At 44.0% G+C, this 25,620-nt stretch overlaps 1 protein-coding gene and 1 long non-coding RNA gene across 3 annotated transcripts in view; one reads left to right on the top strand and one right to left on the bottom strand.

The window, feature by feature from the left end:
• LOC148895004 (uncharacterized) overlaps positions 1–14,684 on the bottom strand; it is a 68,244-nt gene extending 53,560 nt beyond the window's left edge. For both annotated transcript variants that reach the window (XR_016115595.1, XR_016115594.1), the window contains exon 1: positions 14,601–14,684. This is a non-coding gene — a long non-coding RNA (uncharacterized LOC148895004). The remainder of the gene's footprint in view (positions 1–14,600) is intronic.
• Positions 4,337–25,343, top strand: atp11b (ATPase phospholipid transporting 11B). Its single transcript, XM_089001251.1, has 31 exons — positions 4,337–4,788; positions 7,420–7,536; positions 7,752–7,841; positions 8,335–8,415; positions 8,566–8,673; positions 8,881–9,009; positions 9,164–9,267; positions 9,347–9,394; positions 9,864–9,928; positions 10,468–10,549; positions 10,807–10,957; positions 11,864–12,061; positions 12,757–12,915; positions 13,045–13,232; positions 13,318–13,386; positions 13,462–13,535; positions 14,632–14,735; positions 14,894–15,075; positions 15,143–15,346; positions 15,438–15,591; positions 15,727–15,829; positions 15,932–16,077; positions 16,183–16,242; positions 17,056–17,183; positions 17,419–17,557; positions 17,862–17,885; positions 18,332–18,397; positions 18,856–18,959; positions 19,049–19,214; positions 22,630–22,793; positions 23,830–25,343. Exons 1-31 carry the CDS (start codon positions 4,762–4,764, stop codon positions 23,912–23,914), a joined length of 3,519 nt encoding a protein of 1,172 aa, XP_088857377.1. The 5' UTR covers positions 4,337–4,761; the 3' UTR covers positions 23,915–25,343.
• Positions 25,344–25,620: the final 277 nt, after the last annotated feature.

Here is a 25,620-nt window from a genome sequence, read left to right on the forward strand (position 1 = left end):
GACAAGACACATGTGGTGAGACTGACAGTTGCCACGGTAACGCCATACAAACACATCTCTTTCTGGCTCTTGCGTGGAGAACATTGAAGGTCGTTTGCAAATCTTCTAACGTTTCTCTTGACACCTTTTCAACATTCGATATGAACCTAATGCTCCGCAGTATTGTCGCTAAAAGTGCTGAAGAAGTCAAAAATGTCTCGGGCAGGGTTAACTCATTCACCGTCAGACTAGTGCAAAAAGGTGTCCACTCCAGTGCCAGGGTTTTTGTCATTGTCACTTGAATTCCAGGACACACGGAAAGAATATGGACTTTTACGACTACGTAAACATTCAACACAGCGTTAAAAACCTTACATTCGCTTCTTTCATCAGAAAAAAAAAGAGTTCATTCCGCAATTATACTTTTTTTTTTCTCGTCTTAAACTGCCGTTATCAATTTTGCTCATATGCTAGCTAGCTAGCTATTTGCTATCTATTAATAATAATGCATTTTATTTCAAGCACCTTTCAAAGCTCTCAATGACACTTTACAGTCACAGACAAGCATAGATCCAATAATAAATAAGAGACAATTATAAATAGAAACAGTATACAGTTGACATTTTTATTTGACTATGCTTAGAATATCTTGTTTCTATCCTATCAGCCCCCTTTCAAATTGCTGCCGTGGACTGCAAATTTGCCCATTGTGGGGCGAATAAAGCTTTTCTCATTCTGATTCTGAAGAGATAGAGCTACACAGAAAATACAATTTTAATAATAATATTAGCTATCTAGCTAGCTATCGACTAGTGACTCGTGAATGACAGCGAGTGCGTTACAAAGAATGCCAGAGGTCATCAGTGAGGTCAGGGTGTTGGATGACAAAAAAATGAATTTATAGCCTAAAATTGGCCAATAAATCTTTTCATTTTGGCTGGACAACCCCGCCAGTGCAAGGTGTACTTCCCCAAAATGACCTCAAGAGGGAGACTAACACCAGACCAGACGTTTCGATCCCTTCCCAACATCCGGAGGGGCATCGATTGCCAAAACTAACGGGACATCATTTGACGCTCATTTCGAGACAAAGCCCAAAGAGGCCACGCCCCCCCCCCGCCCACGTCTGAAGCTAACGACCAATTGGCATTTGGCCCGTTCATTTGCTAAATTGCCCTTTTTCACTTGTGCTCCACGGAGACAGATGTGAATCGTCATGCATCCAGACATGAATATGCTCACACACATCCAAAACGGAATCCAAAAGTCCTCACGGAGATGGACAACTTGCCCTGAAGCCTATTTAGAGTCATCGGGGTAGCTGCATGGCGCTAATGAGTGAAAGCCACTTAGTATTTCCAAAGAGGATCGGGCACGGTTAAACGGGCCTGAGGTTAAGATTAACCCTGTCCAACCAACCGACCGACTGACCCACCGTCGTACGGCCATTTTGGCTGTATGTATTATTGAGTAGCGGCTAACCTGGCGCCTAAACTGGTGGACCGTTTGCAAGAAGGAGAGAACACCCCGGACGTGTTCAATAGAAAAAGAGACAAAGCAATTATTAGGACAATAGCATGAGTGAAAATGATCGTTTTTTTCATTGATGCCAATGAGCGCAGTCTGGTGATGCGTTTATGGCTTCACTAAACATTTCGTTATCTATTTAGCTTATTTATGTATTCGTCTGTTTATTTTTTCTCTGTTCATTTAGTTTTGTATGTACTATTTATTATTTATCTATTATCTATTTATCAATCTATTTATCTTGTTTAATGTATCCATTTATCTTGTTATTCATCTATGTATCTATTGATTTGTTTATTTATTTATCTTTTGATGTACTTTTTCTTGATATTTTTATGCATTTTTTATTGATCTTTTTACTTATTTTTGTTAATCCATCCATTATATTTATTGTTCGTTTTTTGGGGATTATTGCAATGAAGGGGACCGGTCAACGGTGGCAAAGGTCATCTTAAGGTTAGCAAAGTGGCCGCAGCTCAAAAACAAATGCTATGCTGCAATCACCAACAATGACTTGCATGCGTTTCACTAGATTTCTTCTTCTTTTTTCTTTTATGTCTATAACGCAGCTAAAACGCCAGCCAGGTCCAAATACGATTTTCAAGCCAATCTGTTGGCTCAAAATAAGTAAGACATCTGGACTAGCTTGTCAATTAGCAAAACGTTTTGTTTTTGTTTTTTACAAAGCTATTTTCTGTCATTATTTATTTTGTCCCAACAAAACGTCATGAATAATTCCATTGGGTGACAGCGCTTGTAAAATGACAGTATTGCTTCGGAATACAACTCTGGGAATTGAGCCAGGCATGATTTGGGAACTTGCCTACAGACATGCAGGCATCAGAATTTCAAACAAGCACTGGGCGCAACGTGAGGGCACTCCACTGTGAGCCTGTTCCCGAATTATAAAATGACTGCTTACTTCACATATTGGACCACGGGGCCCTCTAATTCTCTGTTCAGACTCATCCTTCAAGTCTTTAGCAATCTACTTCCATGCATGCAATACACATCCATTCAGTCATGAAACTCCTTCTGTGCAACAGATCAAATTATCCCCCCCCTCTCCCCCAAAAAAATCCCCTTTCCAGCATTTTCTCAACTATACAACAATTCAAAATAAGATGATCGCGTTCAAACGCTTGCCCTCGTAGTCAAAATAGATCTATTTTATCCCGCCACGAGTCACAGATGTGGCAGTCGTGGTGGTTTTACAGGGGTTATGTAAAGCAGCGTAAGAGCGATTAGCAAACGGCAGTCACGTGCAAGCGACTCGCATCCCAACGCAGACTGCAGATAGCGGATTAAGCACAGGATTTGCCCAATCTGCCCTGTAAACATGCTGCTTCGGCATCAACTCCGCATAAAGTGTGTGTGTGTGTGTGTGTGTGTGTGTGTGTGTGTGTGTGTGTGTGTGTGTGTGTGTGTGTGTGTGTGTGTGTGTGTGTGTGTGTGTGTGTGTGTGTGTGTGTGTGTGTGTGTCGGGGTACAATAGCAAAAATAAACTCAGCTATTGAATGGAGCACAAACTTGGTTAAGCTAAAGCGCTTGTATTTAAAAATATGTGCGTTGTTAACGTTTTACCCCGCCGCATGTAGTTTCACAAAATGGTGGTAAAATTCGGATTCAAATATAGGGCACGAGAATATAAAACATTTTCCAAGTCAATTAGTCTAAAAATGTATTTTGTTTTTTACATGTTCGTTTGTTTCACATTACAAATGAACTGTCTGTATTGTGTCAATAGTTGCTTTATAAAGTGAGTATTGTGGTTAAACTTGTATGCAAAGTAAATACACAAATATAAAATAAAGGAGCAACATGGCGTCACGATAACGAGGAGAATGATGATGGGAAGAAGGCACCCAGAAATCCCCTTATTGATGAAAGTGAGTTCAATCAACAAACTCCATTTTTCTTTTTGTAGAGCACTTTTCCTTTCACAAATCATCTCAAAACACTTGATGTAAAATCAATCAAACAAACTCGAAAGAACAACCGTGACAGTCGCCATTTATGGATTTGTTTTCGCGCGTCCACGAAGCCATGCGTCGTTCGCGAACGAGCCGGTTCTCACAGACGTATCTCTGAAGTGACGAAAAGAACCGATTCCTAACAAGGAGCCAGAAATGAGAGCCGACTTTTTTGTCCTCTATTCCCCGGTCTTCGGTTAAAGGCGCACGTGATTGGTCGATATCCGCGGTAGAGGAGGGAGGGGAGATTTACAGACACAGGAAGCAGTGATAAGGGGTTAGATAAACAGAAGCACACTGTGAGTAGTACAGGAAAGGGAGACGACAGGGCTTGATAGAGCTACAAAGAAAAAAAACTAAAGTGGGTCAGATGATTGCAAGTGATTTTCCAGCCATTTTCAATTGTAGATAACAAAGGATTCGGAAAATCTACTCATGCTCGGGACCCAACCGATGCAATTCCAAGTAGGAAATATCCCCATCGTTGGGCTATTAAAGGCTTTCTCAAAGAATCAGAGCAGAATCATATCTGACAAAGAACGTGCTGGAGTCCAAAAATGGCTGCAAAAAGTCACCACAGAGTAAGTCAAAGTTAGCATCCGCTAACTCTGTGCACATATAAAGCCATATAAATAAAAATATTTGATACAGTGTAAGAATTTTTTTACATGAGTAATTCGTTTCTCACATAATTTTACATGATTTTTGGAGTTAATTTAAGCAACAAAAGAGAAAGCCAGCCAAAAGAGCCGGACCTTTTTAGAGAGCCGAGCCAAAAGAAGCGGCTCTCTGAAAGGAGCCGGAATTCCCATGACTAGAAGGGAGTATTTTTTCCTATCGGCCACCAGGGGGCACTGCAACAGCGCCCCCGGAGCGCCTCGACTGAGCTGCAATTGGAAACGGCAGCCGATCAGCCCTCAAGAAGACGAGCCAACCAACAGTGAACAGGAGCGACGTAGCCTACTACTAGCCTACTACTAGCCTACTACTAGCCTAGTACCAGCTAGGCTTGCTGGCACTCGGTGTGCTCTGTCGTCTGGCTCTTTTTCCGGCTCGGCTCGCAATGGGACTCGGGCCCGCTTGTATTTTTCGCACTCCGACGCGGAGTGAATGTGTGGCGTAATGCGAAGGCGAGGAGGAGTCGCCCTTCGGGGGGGAAACGTTCATGTTGCGGGACGCTTTTTTTTTTTGGGGTCGGGGGGTGTCTTTTGCCGGAGTAGCTAGTCGCGGCTAGCGGCTGTCGAGGCGACTCGGGACGTCTTTTTTTCTCCCCCTCGCAAGGATGCTCCGATGGATACGACAGCAGCTGGTAAGACTTCTGCGAACGTTCTCGGGGTTGTTCGCGAACAAAGTCCATTTGACATTTGCTCACTTGGACGACCAAAAAATGCGAAGGAACTTTATTTAGTTTTGGTCATTTGTTAGCTCGCTTTGCCAGATAGCTTTTGTGGATGTCGCGTCCAAAAAACCAACAACAACATGGATCCGTGTAATCCAAGCAGCTAGCTAGCAAACGTCACGTTGGCGGAAAAACGTTGTCAAAAGTTGTCAAATAAACAGGTTAGCTTCGAGTTGCTTTCCGACCAGCATCAAGTTGAAACGCGCTGGCAAACCCCAGCGGCTGGTTCGTCCGCTCAACTTTTGCTAAAGTTGCTTCGGCTCCATTTTTATGGTACGATTCGCTCTCGTGCCAAGAGGAAAGTACCGTCCGAGAAATTGCGATGACGCGGCGGCCCGGATGGTCTTCGTCCTTCGTCTTGTAATTACCGCGTCGTTCGTCTCCGTCGCGTTCTCATTCTCATTTTTTGTCCGTTCTGTGCTTTTGTGCTTATGGCTTGCTTCATATTTTCCGGCTTTGACTGCTCGTGGTTAACGTTTCATTTGCATACTCAACTGTATTTTTTTTTTTTTTTGGGGGGGGTAGATTTTATGTGAGACGTTGCGCATTCACGCAAAGCAAAGAACGTCCGACTTATTTGATTAGCTTTGTTCTAATTTGTGTACGTTCAAAACACACATTTGTCCCCGTACAACATGTAAGATAAACTTTTTGCGCTGAGGTGTTTATAGGCGAATGTATTTTCTTCTAAATAAACGGATACCTGTGTAACTGTGTCCATCTTGAAGACCCGTCTCAAAACTCAATTGTACTCTTTGGCATTTGACTCCACATGATTCAGACTTAGTTTTACTCCCTGGTACTTTCTACCATCTTTGTGACTGCTTTATTTCCTGTATACGACAGTTGTCCACGTTAAGCGCTTTGTTACAGCTTCAGCTCCTTCTTTTCCTTTGGGCTTTTCCTTTCAAGACAGCGAATCAGTGTCCTCCATCTTCAGAGGTTTGATCGGCATGTTTGTTTTGGCCAAGCTTTGACGGGGGATGCCCTTCCCGACACAAGCCTCTGTATTGATCCGGGCTCGGGACCGGCACAAGAAGACTTAGCGTATGTCCCTTTGTGGCTACAGAACAAGCAACTCGCTCAGTAAAAGGCTCCCAAACATAAAATGGTCATCGGCACAGCAATATTCCAAAAAAGCAAAACTATTAAGCAATATGTATTGTATTGTAACTAACTATAAACTGGTGAATGAATGACTAAAACGCGGACATCAAAATGGAATTTATTTGAATCACAAGTCTGCTCATTTAATTAAAACAATTGGTGCGCCGCATCAGACTTTTGAACATATCCCATCCTAAACAATTAAGAAGTCAATCGTTAAGAAGTTATCTTATCGTCCGCAGCTATTTCCACTATTTATCTGATGGGCAAAGGCTCGTCGCCTATTTTTAGGATGACATATTTTCACAGAACCTATCGTGATGAACGATGATATCATTGGTTTTTTTTTATGCTCCCGAATCTATGATAAACTATCATAAAAGGAGTAAATGCGTTTTGAAGATGATACACTGGCATTAAGTTGTCGAACAAGAAACGAAAGTGTAACAGGTGCAGGCTCTTGTTGTAAATGGCACTTTTTAGCAAATATTGAGCGTCACAAATACCCCCTCCCCCTACACACACACACACATCTTGAAAACCGGGTCACATTCTAGAACTTTGGTGTGTCATTGACTAAAGTACGCAAAGTAGCAAGTGCTGAAGGACCCTGGAAAGTGGTCACTAAGCAGCGGTGATTGCTTAGTTTTAGTGTGGTGTATATTTTCAGTTCAATTCCATCGACGTGAACGTAGAAGTGCAATCGTCGCCACTTTGTTCAACCGTGACTCAGCGCTCAATTCACCAAATGTGTTTTTTCGGTTTCCACTGCACCCTTCCCGGCACCTGACATTTGAAATAATGCTTCCGTTGCACTTTCCTATTTCTGTCAAACCTGGTCCGACTGTTCACAATTAACTCAGACGATGTGCAAAAATGTGTCCACTCCATTGCCAGGGCTTTTGTCATTGTCACTCGAATTGCAGGATCCGCAGAATATTGACTTTTAGGGCTACATAAACATTCAATGCAGCGTAAGAAACCTTAGACTCTCTTCTTTCATCATAAGAAAAGAGTTAGTTCCTAAATGATGTGAGTCTGGAGTTATATGAGCTTGAAATGAGGGTGTCTGTCCAAAATACAACGCAATACATACATATTGATTCATGTAGCGCTTTAACAACAGCTGAAGCTGGAACAAAGCGTTAACATGTGCAAAAAGGCCAATGCTGCCCCCTCGTGGAAGGGAAAAACATTGCCAGAGTTCTGACCAGTGCTTTATCGGATAAATAATACATTTGTGAATGAGTTAAAAACACACCTGGGCCTATTTATAAGTGTCATTGGGTGCTTTGAAAGGCGCTTGTGAATTACATGTATTATTATTATGATTATGATTTGTCAGTGCAACTTTTCGATACCACTCCAAATAACTATCGGAACTGTGCTCTCCATTCCCCTTACCCACCTCCCCCCCTCCCCCCCAACCTCCAGGGCTTTGACCCGCCCCATCAAAGCGACACCAGGACGGTTTATGTGGCAAACCGCTTCCCGCAGAGTGGTCACTACATACCTCAACGTTTTACCGACAACCGTATCATATCATCAAAGGTACGATTGCTTAAATTGTAACCGCTCGCTTGTCGTCGCCATTTTGGAACTCGCAGACGTTAAAAGTGGTCGGGAGACTGATTGGCGGTCATCTTTAGTTGACTTTAGTACGTTAGCGGGCTAATCATTTGTCCGTAGTTATTATTTTAACCTGAATGTGACTTGTGGGCGCCATCCGTCTGCTTTGGCTAATTATTTGTCTCCTCCTATTGCAGTATACCATTTGGAATTTTGTCCCCAAGAATCTTTTTGAGCAATTCCGGAGGATAGCCAACTTTTACTTTCTCATCATCTTCCTTGTACAGGTAAACACACACACACACACACACACACACACACACACACTCATGTCACGTGACATCGTTGTGGACACACAATTCGTCACGCCAAGTATTGCGGCGGCTTTTCAGCCCGAGGCCAATTGATATTGAGTCACGGATGCAACTGCTTTTTATTTTTATTTTATTTATCTTGGAAAAGTTGCCCGTGGACATGGCATAACGCCTAAAATAATAAGCAAACACATGACTCTTAAATGTTGATATACGGACAATTTGATGAATGTATATGTTTAAACGGTAGAAATGTGCATTTGTCAATTGAACAAAAATAAAATGAAGTCAAACAGGCCCATAAAGCAAAATCATTTGGATTATGGCCAAGAAAGGATTCAAAATGACGCCTGCGTCTTGTTGATGAAACGGCAACCTGTGTAACAAACGGTCAACTTTGCACAACTTCTCGACCCTCTTTGCAGTCATGAGAATGATTTTTTTTCGACTGTCTTTGTCTTTCCAGTTAATGATTGACACCCCGACTTCCCCCATCACGAGCGGTCTACCTCTTTTCTTTGTCATCACAGTAACGGCCATCAAACAGGTGACAACTTCTGCCTTGCCGCTTCCTTTTTTCCACAGAGCGACCGTAACGACTTAACGCTAGCTAGCTGGAATTATCATGTCGCACAATGCTTTCGTTTTGATGTCGTCCGGTTGGATCTGTTGCAAAATCCGACTTGATGGTCGACAGGGCTACGAGGACTGGTTGAGGCACAAAGCCGACAGCGAGGTGAACGGCGCCCCCGTCTTTGTTGTCCGCAGTGGAAGCCTGGTCCAGACAAGATCCAAGAACATCCGGGTATAAAGGCAAACGGTCCCCCCGCCCCATAAAAAAAAAAATAACAATATATATATAAATATCATTTTAAAAAAATTGCGTCAAGTGGCGGGCCACTGGGAAACGGATGGCGATCCGCAAATGGCCCACGGACCATTCATTGGACACCCCTGATCTCACACGTCCACTGGCAGGCCCCAATGTGTGTTTTGTGGGCTGTTTGCGCAGGTGGGGGATATCGTACGCGTGGCTAAAGATGAAAGCTTTCCGGCCGACCTGGTGTTGCTTTCATCAGAGCGTTGGGAGGGCACCTGTCACATTACCAGCGCCAGCCTGGATGGAGAGACCAATCTCAAGGTGTGTGAAGATCTCGCGCGCCTGAAAATTGCCATTGTTTTGTTTTGTTTTGTTTATGCCTGTCGGACGCCTCTTCATTGACAAATAGCCAAGCCATTTGACTTTCCGACAAATTGGTTTTGTCAACTTGAAGCATCTTTCGTTGGTTTTCCAGACGCACTACTCGGTAGCGGAGACGGCCGTCTGTCAGTCAGCGTCCCAACTGGAGACCTTGCAGGCTGTCGTGGAGTGTCAGCAACCGGAAGCTGACCTCTACAGGTCATTCCACACGTCAAACTAGTTTTTGATTTCTTTTTTGTCTCCCGCTAAGAGACTTACTTGATCTGATCCTTTGCAGATTTGTCGGTCGAATCACGGTGACTCACCACGGGGAGGATGTTGTCAGGTGACATTTTCATTCATTTTTCTGCCACTGCTCGTGATATTTAGTTGTTTTTAAATCACATTTTCATATGACTACAGTGATACCTCCGTTTACGAACGCTTTAGCTAGCTTTTCTCCTTAAAATTTGCAAGTTGATAATCTTGGCATATGAAATGGTTTTGGGCGGATAAAGCAAACCACACAGCAGCGCGGTGGCTAAAATAAGGTCTATTTTGTGTAGTCTTAAGGCTTATTTAGTAGAAAATGATGTTTTATGGGGACCTGGGAACGGATTAGTCTCATTGTTAATGATTTCTTATGGGAAATAAATGTTTGGCAGACAAACTTTTCACCTTGCATACACTTTCTGGGAACCAATTAAGTTTGTCAGCTGAGGTATCACTATTGATTTCCTAATGCCAACAACATGTATGCACGACCATCCTTTAGTTCATTAACACCGTGGATCGTTACTTCCGCCGTATGTCAGACCACTAGGTCCAGAAAACTTGCTGCTACGAGGGGCCAGGTTGAAAAATACCAAAGAGATATTTGGTGAGTCAAGCGAGCGCCTTGCTCCGTGCAATGTGTGACGACTTTAAGCGAAAGACCATTTAAAACGTCACAGAGATTTGATACGGATAAATTAGCAGCTCTGAACTAAAACAAAATGGAGGTTGCTAGCTGACGGCAGATAATCTTGAACAAACACAATTATCAACTACCGACACCTTCGCTAACTGCTTTCAATCATTCAACTAGGCACCCTCTCATCCATCGTATCAGCCGACATGCTAGCCTGATTAGCACGCTGGCACAAACGAGCGTAGCATCACACGCGGGCCAACACGTGCGCACTAATACTTCACACAAACAGTGTGAAGTCAGCCGCTAAGGCTAAACACTTCATATTAGCTTCATGACTCCATCGGGAGAGAAGCTGAGAAATGCTTCCGGCGTCACTTCTGATTGGGAACGCAGGAAAAAGAAACAAAAACAGTCGCTATATACATATATGTCTATATGATATCATCTATTCTCTCGGTTAATATTGACAGATACAAGCAATCTCACACGGTGTGTTTTAAGCGTAGGTGTTGCAGTTTATACCGGGATGGAGTCCAAAATGGCCCTCAACTATAAATGCAAGTCTCAGAAACGGTCTGCAGTGGAGAAGTGAGTTGTTTTTTTTTTTTTTTTTTGTCGTGATCCCATTCGCTACATTTGACAACACCGCCTTGAAGTAACCAATGCTATCGTTTTGTATTCATTTCCTCAATTGGAGTTTGGTGTCTCATCATTTCTTTGTTTTGGGCAAGAGAATTTTAATTCTGGTGAGACATGAAATGAAACATTAGACATCAAATAGCGTAGTGCAAGGGTGCAGGTCATTTTTTGCGGCGGGCTGCATTGTAGTTCCGTTTTCCTCTCAGATCAATGAACAGCTTCCTCATCATCTACCTGGTCATCCTGCTGGTGGAGGCTGTCCTCAGCACCATTTTGAAATACGCCTGGCAGGCTGAGGACAAATGGGACGAGCCCTTCTACAACCAAAAGACCCATCAAGAGAAAAACAGCAGCACGGTACCATGTCCACCTTGTACTTTTGTCACTCGGTCGGGGCTTAAGTGGGCTGAACGACATCGGATTGGAATATATTTGCCATATCCTCTTATTTTATTGATTAATTTGTTTGAATTTATTCTATTTATATATTTTTTTCAGCCTAAATAACTTTTTTCGCCTGTCTCCTTCACTTAAAATCAGATTTTTGCATGTGTGTATTTGTCACATTCTCCTCTTATTTTTTTCTATTTTTTTTTTATTTATTTATTAGTATTTTTTTTAAAGCATGAATAACCTTTTTCACCTGTCGCCTTCACTTAAAATCAGATTTTCGCATGTGCGTATTTGCCATATGCTCTTATTTTTTGTATTTATTTTTATGTACGTTAAAGTCTCGTTCTCTCGATATTCTCGGGAGTGGGAAAAAATATCGATATAACCGGACTATCGATATATCCCATCCTGCGGCATGTACATTTTCTCCTTGCGTTCATAGAAATAGTATCGTAATAAGCAGTACTATCAATATAACCAATATCGTTATAACCAGACTTGACTGTATTTATTTATGTTGCCTTTTTTAAAATGATGTCTTCATATATATATATATATATTTGTTTGTTTGTTTTTTTTATTCGTATGAAAACGCTTTTTTGCCTGTCGCCTTCACTTCAAATCAGCTTTTCAGATATTTTGCGCTGCCGTGATTGTTTTCGCCGAGCTCTGAAGATTGCGCATAGAGATGGATTTCATTTGTGGCATTCATATTTATTCCACAAAATCATCAAATGTCGCTTTTTCCGTTCCATAATGGAATGCTTACAAGCGTTGATTCAAAATTTTTGCGCTCTTAACCGTTGACTGCCTTCTTCTGCCTATTCATTTTTTTCCCCCACACAAGTTGTCCCCCTTTCCGTCCCACAGATTTCCAAATTCATCTCAGACTTCTTGGCATTCCTGGTTCTCTACAATTTCATCATTCCCATCTCACTCTATGTTACTGTGGAGATGCAGAAGTTCCTTGGTTCCTTTTTCATAGGCTGGGATTTAGACCTCTACCATGAGGAGAGTGACCAGAAAGCTCAGGTCAACACCTCAGACCTCAATGAAGAACTGGGACAGGTAGGAAAAAACAGTGGTGCTCCACTCTCGCTGACATCAAAATCGCAAATGCTACTGGCTAACAATTGCAGATCAAGATAACCTGCTTTATTTAGTTTTTTTAATATATATTTTTTGAAAGTGTTAAGTGTGCACTTAGCCCAAAAATATCGCATATTAACTCATTCACTGACAGACAATTGTGCAAAAATGTGTCCAATCCAGTGCCAGGGTTTTGGTCATTTTCACTCAAATTGCAGATCCGCAGAATTAAGAGTTTTGGGACTACAAAGAGTTAAAAAAAAAAGGTTTTTTTTGTTTGGGGTCTGGAGTTATCTGAGCATGAAATGGGGGCGGCTGTAGATAATACAATACAACAACAGTTGAAGCTGTAACAAAGCGCTAACATGGACAAAAGGCAAATGCTGCCCCCTCATGGAAAGGAAAAATATTGCCGGACGTCTGACCGGGCACTTTATCAGCCCCCGCCCCCTTGCAAGAAAAAAAAAAAAACAAATCTGAACAAAGGTGTGCTCTAGGGCACACTTTTCAATTCACAAATACATTCGGGAATGACAGTGAATGAGTTAATCATTCAAATTAATTACGTGCAAATGCAAACGGTGTCTTTCATTTTGTATTGTCAATACGTCACTTGTTAACTATAGATTTTTCTTTTGAAGCCACACAGAAGCTATGTTTTGTATTTTTGACAGGTGGAATATGTGTTTACCGATAAGACGGGCACCTTAACGGAAAACGAAATGCAATTCCGGGAGTGTTCCATCAATGGGATCAAATATCGCGAAGTGAATGGCAAACTTGTACCGGAGGGTCGGAGGGACGATTCGCCAGATGGCTCCGCGCCAAACTTGGTAAAAGCCAATCTACGCACACACACACACACACACACACACACACACGTCATACGTGTCTTGAATGAAAAAATCCAAACATGAACAGTCTGTTTTTTTTTTTTTTCCTCGTCTCCCGCCACCACTCAGGATGGAGAGGAACTCTTATTTCTCCAAGCGGTTTCATTGTGTCACACGGTCCAGATCAGCTACGACCAGCCGGACTGCCTCGCCGGCGCCGGAGATCCCTTTTCGCACATCAACGGATTTTCCTCCCCCGAAATGGAATATTACGCCGCTTCGCCGGATGAGAAAGCTTTAGTGGAGGCAGCCAAGAGGTTACATGAAATCTTGGAGTGAGTTGGCTGGGTGGGCATTCCACCCCACTTTCTAACACGCCGCTTGCTTGCATGGCATCCTTAGAATCGGGGTGACTTTTACCGGGATCAGAGGTGACATCATGCAAATCAAAACATTCGGCAAAGCGGAGAAGTAAGTTGTCGTTTGCCCTTGTTTTTCCCAACCGCTGCAAATGTAAATCAACCATTCTTCTTCTTACATTTTCAGATATAAACTGCTTCATGTGTTAGAGTTTGATGCCAACCGCAGACGGATGAGCGTCATCCTCGAGAGCCCTTCAGGTACCCGCGGTTTTTGGATTCCTTTTGAAATGACGCATAAACTGAGGAACAAAACTCAAAAGATATTTTTTACGACAGTGATACCTCATCTTACGAACTTAATTGGTTCCCAGAAAGTGTGTGTAAGGTGAAGAGTGTGTCTTCCAAACATTAATTTCCCATAGGAAACCATTAAAAATGAGAATAATCCATTTCCAGGTCCCCCTAAAACATTTTTTTTTTACTAAATAAGCCTTAAAACTACACAAAATATATCTTATTTTATGTATAATAAATGTGCTATTGTATTGTTATGAAAGAAATAAACGGTACAGTATAATAAAGTTGTTTTATTGACCTTTGTGATGGTCGACGTCGTTGGCTCTTGAAGACTTGGCTCTGAGTGAAATTGCTGTGGTTTCTGGGCGATAATACCCTCACTCACACTGTCCCCTGCTCGCTGCTTTTGGTGAATCCAAATCAACAGAAGTTTTTCAACCTCTTCTATTGCCTGAGACCGTTGCTTAGACAACACGGAATCACCCTTAGCCACACGTAGCAACGGTGGACTTAGCATACCGGTACTGGGACGCTAAATCACACAAATGCACACCTCGTTGGTGTTTTTTGATGATCCCCTTCTTCTGCTCGACCGTCATTTTTTTTTGTGTCCACTTTGGCTCAACAGTAGCCTGCGGTGGGGTCTTTTTCGCTCCCAAAAAAGCAAAAGTATCCACTCCATAACAAACCACATCTGTCAAAGAAATTGGGTGTGGAAAAGTCGTCCGGAATCCACTGCGGCGCTCTTTGTGTTTCCCGAAAAATACTTTGTATGCCAATATTATATTCTCGTGAATTTAATGTTCATAAAGTGAAAAGTCCAATAGCTACAGCGTTTGTAAGCTGAGGTATCACTGTACAGTCAAACCTGGGTTTTCGACCATAATCCGTTCCAGAAATCTCTTTGAAAATTGATTTGTTTGAAAACCGAAACATTTGCCATTATGTAATGTCATCAATGTCTGTTTAAAAAAATGATCATGATTGAATAATATGTACCCGAATTTGTAGTTGACGGACGCCTACCTTTTTCTTTTTGCGTCGCTTCAACCTGTAGGCGGCAAGGTGCTGTTCACCAAAGGAGCAGAGTCGGCCATTCTTCCTTTCGCCACTAGCGGTGAGATAGAAAAGACCAGAATTCACGTCGATGAGTTTGCCTTGGTGAGTAAATACCTTGTTTCACATCCAACCATGAAAAAAAAATACAATAAAATGCAGCGGACGATGCCACTCTGCACACTGAAATCAAATCGAGCAATGTTTAGATTTTATCGCAAGCGGATTCGCTCTTCCGATTGGTCTTTTTTTTTACGATGCAGAGAGGTTTACGGACCCTGGTGGTCGCCTGTCGCCATTTTAGTCCGGAGGAGTATCTGGAGGCGGACAAGCATTTGAGGAGCGCCCGCACGGCGCTGCAGCAGAGGGAAGAGCGACTCCGGCAGGCCTTTAGCCACCTTGAGAAAAAGCTGCACGTCCTTGGAGCCACGGGAGTGGAAGACAAGTAGGAAGCCCGCCCCTCCGCGACCCGAACATCTGCCCAGGGTCATTCTTCTCATCTGGGTTCCCAGGCTCCAAGACAAAGTCCAGGAGACCATCGAGTCCTTACGCCTGGCCGGAATCAAAGTGTGGGTGCTGACCGGCGACAAACACGAGACGGCGGTCAGCGTCAGCCTCTCCTGCGGCCACTTCCACCGAAGCATGAACATCCTGGAGCTGCTGCGGCAGCGCTCGGACGGCGAGTGCGCCGAGCAGCTCCGCAAACTGGCTCGAAGGTGACATCAACTCATAACTTTGCTGCTGTGAAATGTGAATTTCTCCACCGCCAGACTAATTGACAATAAAGCTGACTTTGACTTTTTGTAGGATGAAAGAAGACCACGTGATCCAGCACGGACTGGTGGTGGATGGAGACAGTTTGTCTTTGGCCTTGAGGGAACACGAAAAACTCTTTATGGAAGTTTGTAAAAACTGTTTGGCGGTGCTCTGCTGCCGCATGGCCCCCCTGCAGAAGGCCAAGGTAGCAACATTAGCACTTATTTAGACATTTTACATATGGGGGAATAACTCAATCTGGTTTTGTTTTTTTTGATGAATCAAGAGTCTCACTATTTTTTGAGGGTTATTTTTTATTGTTTTTTTTTGTTTTGTTCAGGTGGTGCGACTTTTAAAAAGCTCCCCAGAGAAACCAATCACCTTGGCCGTCGGGGACGGAGCCAACGACGTCAGTATGATTCAAGAAGCCCACGTCGGCATCGGTAAACAAGCACCCGCCCGCGTTTGACTCGCCAAAAGATGGCGACCCTCCGTCCGACCTTTTTTTTTTGTGTGTGTGTGTGGCTCTTTCTGTCCCCTCGCAGGAATTATGGGAAAGGAAGGTCGCCAGGCCGTGAGAAACAGCGACTATGCAATTGCCCGATTTCGATTTCTGGCAAAACTCCTGCTGGTCCACGGTCACTTCTACTACATTCGAATCGCCACCCTCGTGCAATACTTTTTCTATAAGGTACGCACACACCAAATTCTTCCTTTTGTCGCTTTGCAGGACGTTCAAATTTGTGTTTTTTTTTTTTTGGGTAGATTCAACGCAACTTTCCACTTTGTTTTTCAGAATGTGTGTTTTATCACACCGCAGTTTTTATACCAGTTCTTCTGCCTGTTTTCACAGCAAGTAAGTTTTTTTATGTCTGCGTTCTTGATTATTATATACGGGTAACATCCGAGTTACGACCATCCATACTTACGACCGCCTGGCACCGCAACGCGCAAGCAGCCGGCAACGCGTACTACAATTTTGGCCACACACTCGCACAGCAATCTATTGCGTGACTACACTCAATACAGTAGTTATGCAGTGCAGATACCGTCTCGGCAACATCTGCTTTTTTCCTTCGGTGTCCGCTTGAGTCCGAGCGCGTGTGTCGGGTGACCTCTTCTGGCCATTAGCAGGGGGAAGTACAACATTCATAAATGAACTATACAGTAAAGAGTTTTGTATACATTACAGGTACAGTTATACGCCAATTAAAATTGATAATACGAACTATAAAATGATAAAAATGACACTAAATGTTATTACATTTATAAATGAACTCCAAACAGTTTGGCATATAATAGTATTCAAGAGAAACAACAGATGGACATGGTTTACTATCCTGTCGTGTCAACGTCACGTCGGCCATTTTGAATGGATTTCGACTTACGACGGTTTTGTCAGAACGGAACCCGGTCGTAACTCGGATGTTAACTGTATATTTTTATGTTGTGCAAGACCTGAATTGGCGATCCGGTTCAAAGTTTATTCATGTCAATGTTACTTCAAAAAGTGCGGCCATCTTTGATATGTCAGCACCATATACATTCCGGCCTTGTGTCCGCAAACCCCCATTTGACACGCTGGCAAGTTGTAAAGAATGTGTTCAAATGATTTTCAAATCAAAAAGCCGAGTCATGCGTTGCCTCGCTGTCACCGATTGTGTTCCAGACTCTGTACGACAGCGTTTACCTGACGCTGTACAACATCTGCTTTACCTCACTGCCCATCCTGGTCTACAGTCTGTTTGAACAACTCGTCCATCCGCATGTCCTGCAGACCAAACCCGTCCTGTACAGGTACGCATGGACCGCTAGCCAGTGCCTGAGGGGAGTCGCTGGAAAAGGTGGTGGGCAGGGTGCGGAGGGTCCAGTAGGATTTTTTTTTCCCCGTGCCCTTTGTCTTGTTCCTCGAAAGTGGGTAGGGCGGTGCCAATGATTTTTTTGTTTATTGCGCTGTCCATGAAAGTGGTATTTAGTCCATTTCTGTGGCGGCCCCGAACCAAAACCAACCTTGATCACGTTTGTCTTTCAGAGACATCAGCAGGAACGCTCTGTTATCTTTGCGGACGTTCCTCTACTGGACGCTTTTGGGTTTTGGTCACGCTTTTGTCTTTTTCTTTGGCTCCTACGCGCTGATGGGCGAAGACACCACCTTGATGGGCAACGGCCAGGTGCGTATGCGCCACCATTTTCATCAGATCTCAAAAGTGGACACCCGGACACCCACCCGGTGCAAATGCAATGAGCTTTTTTTTCCTCCCGAGTATCGCGTCTCTTCGATTTGAATGTTGTGGATTGCCCCGCTTGGCATGACACCCTTGCGGTCATCCCTTCTTCCCCCCCGATTGTCAATTTCCACATTTCATCTTACCTCGGTTTTCCATTGGTGTCATCCTAATCTGACTTTTTTTTCTCACTTCTCTTCTCTTGCCATCTTTGGTGGACTCCTGCCTTCATGCCGTGCATGTTTGTTAGATCTTGCGAGCTAACAGGCAGCTGGTAAGCATTGCTTTACAATTTCAATGCTTTCTGTCCCCGCCCCCTTTTTCTTCCTTTTAAAAAGTTTATTATTTTGTTTCCGGATACTAGAAATGATTTTAGCCAATTGTCACTATTGATGGAAGTAAAACCTATTCCCTGTGTGGAGTTTGCATGTTCTTCTGTGGGTTTTCCTCCCATATTCAAAAAAAACAACATGGTTGGCAGGCTGTTTTTGAACACTTTAAAATCGTCCCTACGTGCGAGTTTGAGCACCGATGACTATTGTCACGTGGCCTGCGATTGGCCGGCAAGAGGTTCAGGGTGACCCCCGCCTACTGCCCGAAGGCAAGAAAAAGTTTTGAGACAAGCATTTGCGTAACTAATCGCGATTTATGTACAGCAGGAAATAATTGTCATCATAATGGAAACTGCAGATCAAATTTCTGTTGTCAAATATTTTTTAGATGTTGGGCAACTGGACTTTTGGGACTTTGGTGTTTACCGTCATGGTCATCACCGTCACTCTAAAGGTAAATCATTCAAATGGTATTTTCTACATGCAATTTGGCCGATTGAATGTTTTTGTTTGCAAATCGGTGTCAAAGTCATTTTTTTCCGCGGTCACGCCACATTGTCGTTACAGTTTCCTCTCGGGGGGGCCATTCTGAATTTGGGGAAGCCATTACAATGTTTCATCCCTTCCACAGATTACATACAGAGCGCACAATAAATTCATGAATAACTAGTTTTCAAATTTGAAGTCAAAAATAATGACTGTTTTTGTGGTTTATTTCCGCCAATTTGAAATTTTGGTTTGGACTTCAGCAAGCATCATGAAATTTCCCAAGTGTGATTTGCTTTGGCGGGCCGAACAAAATGATACGGTGGGCCAGATTTGGCCCCCGGTCCTTGACTTTGACACCAGTGTGGTCAAGAATTGCTTGTCTTCTAACACCGTTCCGGCCGCGTCTGCTTGGACCGATCACAGCTGGCATTGGAGACTCACTTCTGGACATGGATGAACCATTTTGTGACGTGGGGCTCGATTGCCTTCTACTTCATCTTCTCGCTCTTCTACGGTGGAATCATCTGGTAACAAAAAAATGGCCCGGGATGTGGAATGTACTGAATCTTCATCCGCTGAGAAGCTTTTGGCTCTTCCTCCCCCCTCCCTCTGGCAGGCCCTTCCTCCACACCCAGGACATGTATTTCGTCTTTGTCCAACTGCTCTCCAGTGGCTCGGCCTGGTTCGCCATCTTCATCGTGGTCATCACGTGCCTATTTCCTGACGTGCTCAAGAAGGTGTTTTACCGACATCTGCGGCCCACCGGCACGCAGAAGAGTCAGGTAGGGGGCGGGGGGCAGAAATGGAAAATGGGGCATTTTTTCATGTCTCAAAAAAATAATGACGTTACGCCATTTTTTTTGTTTGCTAACTGACATCAGAAAAACGTTTGATAGCATCTAAAATAGCCAAAACACGCAGGCTGATATTTTGAGTCAAATGCAAAACACCAATAAAAATGAGTGTCCCAAAACTGCCACAAATGAGCTTGAGACGCCAGGATAGTCCTTCACAAACTGCCTTGCTCCAGAATCAAAACAATGGCTTCAGAGAGTTCAGTTTGGGAGAAGACGCTTTCTTGTTACTCATATGATACAAATAGTTCTGAAGAGGAAAGCATAAATGTTTGCAATCGATTCAAGAAGTCCTTCCGTATCGATTGGAGGCGTCTGGGCGTCTCCAACGTAGCGGCCAGAAAATGCACAAGGTGGCGCACAAGCCGCGTTGGAAATGGGCTGACTTGTCCGCTGGGAATTTTCCTGGCGGTGCTTCCTCCGCTTGCCGTCGTCACCTTTCCCGGTTTGTTGCAAACTGATCACTTCATTATGCGGATGTCACAATTTCATATTTTAAAATTGGGGAAGAAAACTACGCTCAGGGTTGCATGTTTACACCGTACACGTTTTGGTTACGCTCAAAACAAAACCAATTTTGGCCGTTGGGTGTGGGCTATCTTCACTTCTTTCCTGTGTGCGCTCTAACATTTGTTGTCCTCTTGTGCGTGGTTTTCTGGAGGGTGTAACCTGTCTGTTCTGCTTTGCTTCCTCCCCTAACCTCCTCCGACGTAGATGTATTCCAACTGTGTGGCAATAGGGGACGACTTCATCGCTCTTCAACCGCTCTCCAGAGCCAAGAATCAGCTGAGCAAAATTAGGTAGAGGACACCGGACGAACAAGACTCAGACCCCGCCCCCTTCGCCATATTGGAAAGTTATTTTGCATAGTAGTAGAGTTTCAGTCAAACGGGTGTTTAGTTAAAAAAACATTTTCAATCTAAAATCGGTGTCCGTCTTGGACGGGTTTTCCCGTTTCTCAAACGAGCCAAATTCAAGGTTCAACGTTTCTTCACGGTTTTTCTGCACAATTAGCCACATTTATTTTTCAGATTCGTACACTTTGAAAGGAAGTAGCGCGGTCCGCCGCCTCCAATTCTTCCAAATGATTGTTTCTTAGAGCAGATTTTTTTTTCACGCTCTGTGTTAACAAACATGACAGATTAAAATGTTTTTTTTTTTTTTCGCAAAGTTGACGGCCATCTTAAAAAAGGGAGAAACATAATTGCCAAACCATGTGCATAAATGTGTTCACTCCAGTGCCAGGGTTTTTGTCATTTTCACTCAAATTGCATGACCCACAGAATATTGACTTTTAGGACTACATAAACACTCAATACAGTGTTAGAAACCTTGCTCTCTTCTTTCATTGGCAAAAAGTGAATTCCCAAGTTATATGGGTCTGGAGTTATCTGAGCTTGAAATGGGGGTGGATGTACAAAAGACCTTACAATACATACACATTGATTGATTGATATAGCACGTTAACAACAACTGAAGCTGTAACAGGGACAAAATGCTGCCCCCTCGTGGACGGGATAAAACATTACCAGAGGTCTGACCAGCGCTTTATCGGCAACCCCCGCAAGAAAAACCCCAAAATACACTTTTCAATTCCCGAATACATTTTGTAATGGCAGCGAATGAGTTAATATCAAAAGGAATGTCATTGTTGATGCTCAACAAATTTTAGTCACTGGCAAAACGTCATAATTGGGTACACAGTCTATTACGTAAAAATAAATATATATATATATATACGTACTTTTATTTTGAAGAGTCGTAAGAACATGGTCAGATCTTACTGTCACTCACGCAGATTCACTGATCAACTATTTTCTGGCGTGACCCCTTTAGTAATTTGTTTGCAGAGGCTTCAACACTTTTTAAAAGCAAGGCTTTGCGATCCCCCAAATGGCAAAATGGCGAGGTTAGCACTTCCTGCCATCTTAAAGCAGCTCGGACGTAAAAACCACCCGACGCCGAAACGTGTCTGTTGCAACGTTACCACCTCAGCTAGAGCGCGGTATTCTTTTGTCAGCGCTCACCGTGGCCATCTTGTGTCCTTCAGATGGAAAAGGGCCCACAATCTGACGCTCTTAAGGCCCGTCGGCGCCCAGGGGAGGACAATTGGCACCCGCTAGCTGCTTATCCTCCCCGTGGCCCTCGACGCCCCCCTTAGGTAGTAACCCTCGTCCTCCTCCAAGCCTCAACTCGGCCACCCGTCCGCCGTTTGAGGGAAAATACATACGCTTGGCACGCTGACACTTTGCCCTCATGTTTTTCCCATCCGGTCTTGCCGCCTGCATCCTGCTGCATGTTCGCTCTTGGACTTTGGATTTTTACTTGATTTTTAGCATTACGAAAAACGCGCTGCATCTACGCACGAGTTTTAACGCATTCGGTGTCCGCCATTCCAGCGCCAGGGTTTTTGTCGTTGTCACTCCAATTGCAGGAACCATAGAATATTGTGTTTTAGGACGACATCAACGTTCAATTCAGCGGTTGAAACCTTAGACTCTCTTCTTTCATCAGAAAAAAAAAAGAGTTAATTCTTAAGTGAAATTGGTCTGGAGTTATCTGAGCTTGAAATGGGGGCAGATGTACAAAATACAACATAATAACAGATGAAGTTGTCACAAAGCACTAACATGGACAAAAGGCTAATGCAACCCCTTCGTGGAAAAAAAAAAAACATAGCCAGAGGTTTGACCAGCGCTTTATCGGCACCCCCGCAAGAAAAACCATGGCAGCGAATGGGTTGATTGCCGTTTTTAAGGTCAATCAGATGACTCTGTGAAATTAGCGCGAATGGAATCGATCGATGTCGATGCTAATACGACTGCGGTCGGTTCACCGTAATCAAGACGAGACCACTTCAGGAAAATCGGAATTTCAAGCGTCGCATTTGTGGCTTTGATGCAGTTTGCCAAAAATCGTACAGATTTGTCCACCAAGCGATTTAGCGCAGGGGATTTTCTTGCTCGCAGTCTTCCGGTGTGGCGCTTCTTGGAAACGCAAGGCAAACGAGGGCGGGTTGGGGTTGGCCTTGACTGATACCGTCGTTGGTTTCCCGTGCAGATTGCGTCGCGATTGACGCGTCACGGCGACCATAATTTGACCTGTGGAGAGTTTTTTGCGTGAGGCTCGGATCCGAGACTGTCCATCATGGCGGACGAATGCCAACCACAACAAATTCTTGTCTGAATTTGCTTTTGTGTCATTCATTCATTCATTCATTTGGTGGCATGGCTGCTCGCGTCACCCCCCGGCCCATAGCGACCAATCCTCTCTTGACTCGAGCGATATGACGGTGGCTTTGTTTGCGTCGCTAACGACGTCTCCTCTTCCTTCTCCCCTGCAGTCTTTGTGGACCCCGCAGGCCAAGGCCCTCGGCTGCGTGGAGTCCTTGTGCTGCTACCAACACGGGCAGAGCGGCTGCAGCCGGACGGCTCGCCTCCTGGAGCAAGTGAGCCGACGCTGGACGAGCGCTAGCAACCGCTGCGACGCGTCCGCACGTGCAAACAGGTGGGCGGCGGGGGGTCCTGCACTTTGATTTGCCACGTGACCGACCTCACAGCGCTCACTGTTAAGCCCACTGTCCCTTGTTCAAAGGCCATTCTTTTGATTCTCTTCCTTTTTTATTTGCCGCTGTCCTCATTGTGGGACGGTCGTAAGGCTTTCCCATTGCGATTTCCGCACTTTTCGGGGCACGTCCATCCTTCCAATGTTCCATATGCGGCCCCTGCGATCAAAACATTTGCCTTACGTGGAGACACACTCTTATTTTTTTCTCTTTGGGAACTTTTTGTGAGCATGTTGGCGCCAAAAAAAATCTGAACTCATTCACTGCCAGACGATGTGCCAGGGTTTTTGTCATTTTCACTCAAATTGCAGGACCCACAGAATATTGGGTTTAAGGACGACATAAACATTCAATACAGCATAAGGAAGCGTAGACTCACCTCTTTTATCAGAAAAAAAAGAATAGTTAATTCCCAAGTTAAATGGGTCTGGACTTATCTGAGCTTGAAATGTGGGCGGATGTACAAAATACCATACACATTGATTTGTAAAGCGATACTTTAACAATAGCTGAAGCTGTAACAAAGCGCTAACATGGAAAAACAGAGAGAAAGGGTCAAAACATAGCTAGAGGTCTGACCAGCGCTTTATCGGCACCCAAGTGAGAAAAGCCAAATTGGGGAATGGCGCTCCACATCATATTTTCCATTCCCGAATAAATGGCAACTCAAGTCCATGGAAGTTGTAGCCCCCCTTGGACACGGACGGAGCTCGTCTCGGTGCGCGCGCATACTGACCATCCTTCGTCATGACCACCGCCTACGCGAGTCCCGAGGAATAATCTCATTAACCTTGGAAAAGTTGTCATTATCGCATCAAAATGCCATTTCAACGAGAGGTCATCAGTTCATATTAGCGCCAAGTACATCGTCCAAAGATTTCGCCCCTCCCCCCTCCCCGGATTCTTGAAAAAAACTTCTTTGCGTCTTCCAAACTTTTAAGGCTTGATGGACAAAAACTGATGTGGTACTGCTTTCAGGACTTGGGCCAACGCAGACAACTTGTACTCCAACGATCGCAGTGTGCTGACGCCGCCGTCTCCCATCGAGGTCACCCATTGCTGAGCTACGCCGTCCCCCGTCAGGCGCTCGCTCACCCGCTCTTCTAAGCCGGACCCGGACCCGCCCATGAAACCAAAGGACGCTTAAGGGGGCCTAAACAGTTGAAAGACGTCCGGCAGCCGGCGCCGGTCCCCTCCTGCCTCTTCGGACCGCCGGCTGACTCCTTTCGCCTGGATACCAAAGAGCTGCGTTGTGTTTTTGTGCCTACCCTCACGGGTGCTTGCGCGGATTTTTTTTTGTCTCCATTTCTCCTGACCTCAAAGTGCGTCGCGGAAGCCATTTTGTTTTCCCAGGAACATGGTGGCCATTTTGTTTTGGCCTTCTTCACTCTCTGCGACCAAAAGGCGTCTGTCCGTCAACCCCAAAGGTCGTGATCCTCCATCGTCCCTTCCGATACATGCCATCGATGGCGGTTCAGCGAACGGGCAGACATCTTGGCTAATCCCGAGCGACGCACGCCGACTTTCGACCGACGAATGTTTCTTCCGTCTCCTTTCGGACGCCATTTTGTGTCGCGGGTCACCTTGTTCATCTTTTGTTGTTTTGTGTTTTTTGGAAAATAACGCGTTTGCTTTCTCGTTTTCGACTCAGTTTCCACCTGGTTCTTGTTTGGCATGAAAATAATCTGAAACGGTTAAAAAAATAAAATAATAAGACTCTGCGGTTCAACTCGACCTGTCACGTAACTTGAAAAGAAAATGTCAAACCAAGTTCATGTTGGAAAATGTCTGAAATGGATCCTTTTTTGTGCACAATATATTCATTAGTCTTTTCTTTTTTTTGCTTGTGTTCAAGATATTGAATTCCAAATAGTTGGAGAAACCAAACTGAATGGCGTTCCAAAGTTTAATAAAGAACAGCACTTTTTCCATCTTTATGTCATCAAGGAGAACTAAAAGCTGCTTAGTATTCACCTGAGAATCCAAGCTATTTTTTTTCTGGGAGATGATTTCTCAGCCATGCGAATGCTGCCCGCCACCACCACCAAAATCATGTCCCGTCCGTCTAATTAAGACCTAATATCTCGGTACGAATACATTGGTACTTAACTGGAAAAGCCTTTCTTGTGATATGAATGCTCTCCGTGTCGAGTTTGAAGTTTCCACAGGTTCTGATACGTGACGCAACACTGCTCCGTGACTTTGCTGTGAAATCTAAATTGGGAAATGGGCCTTTTTTTCCCACGTTTGCTTTGGAACGAGTTGAGATTAGGAGGGCTTCAATTATTCAATAAGACGGAAAAATGACAAATGTCAACCAATCGGTGTTTTTGTGGCTCAGCGTGGAGACGAACAGGAAATTACTGGCGGACTTTTCATCACTCCTGTCAGTCAGCCGATGATGTTTGTCGTCTGTCATAGCTCTCGTCATGTTATACTGTCATTTATCAAAGTACATTTCTATTTATGAAATAAATACATTTTTAAGCAAGAGTGGGTTTCGTATTTGTTTGACAACAAGAAGGAGGCGTCAAAGCCAAGCGGCGAACGACGAAGCATGAACATGGAGTGTGTAGCGTCCACGCTTCCGCACAGCAAACAAATTCAACTCATAACGTTTGTCGAAAGGCTTGATCATTCATTTTCAGCTTACCTTAATATGCTTCTTTTTTAGTTTGATGGAGAATTTTGGAAAGTCCACAATGTGGTGACGTTCATTTCAGGAAAAAAAACAAACAAACACAAAAAAATACTCCTCCCGAGTCTCGT

This window comes from Hippocampus bargibanti, linkage group LG07, assembly GCF_051943395.1.
Source record: "Hippocampus bargibanti isolate YZ-2025 linkage group LG07, ASM5194339v1, whole genome shotgun sequence".
In the NCBI taxonomy this organism is placed as follows: Eukaryota; Metazoa; Chordata; class Actinopteri; order Syngnathiformes; family Syngnathidae; genus Hippocampus; species Hippocampus bargibanti.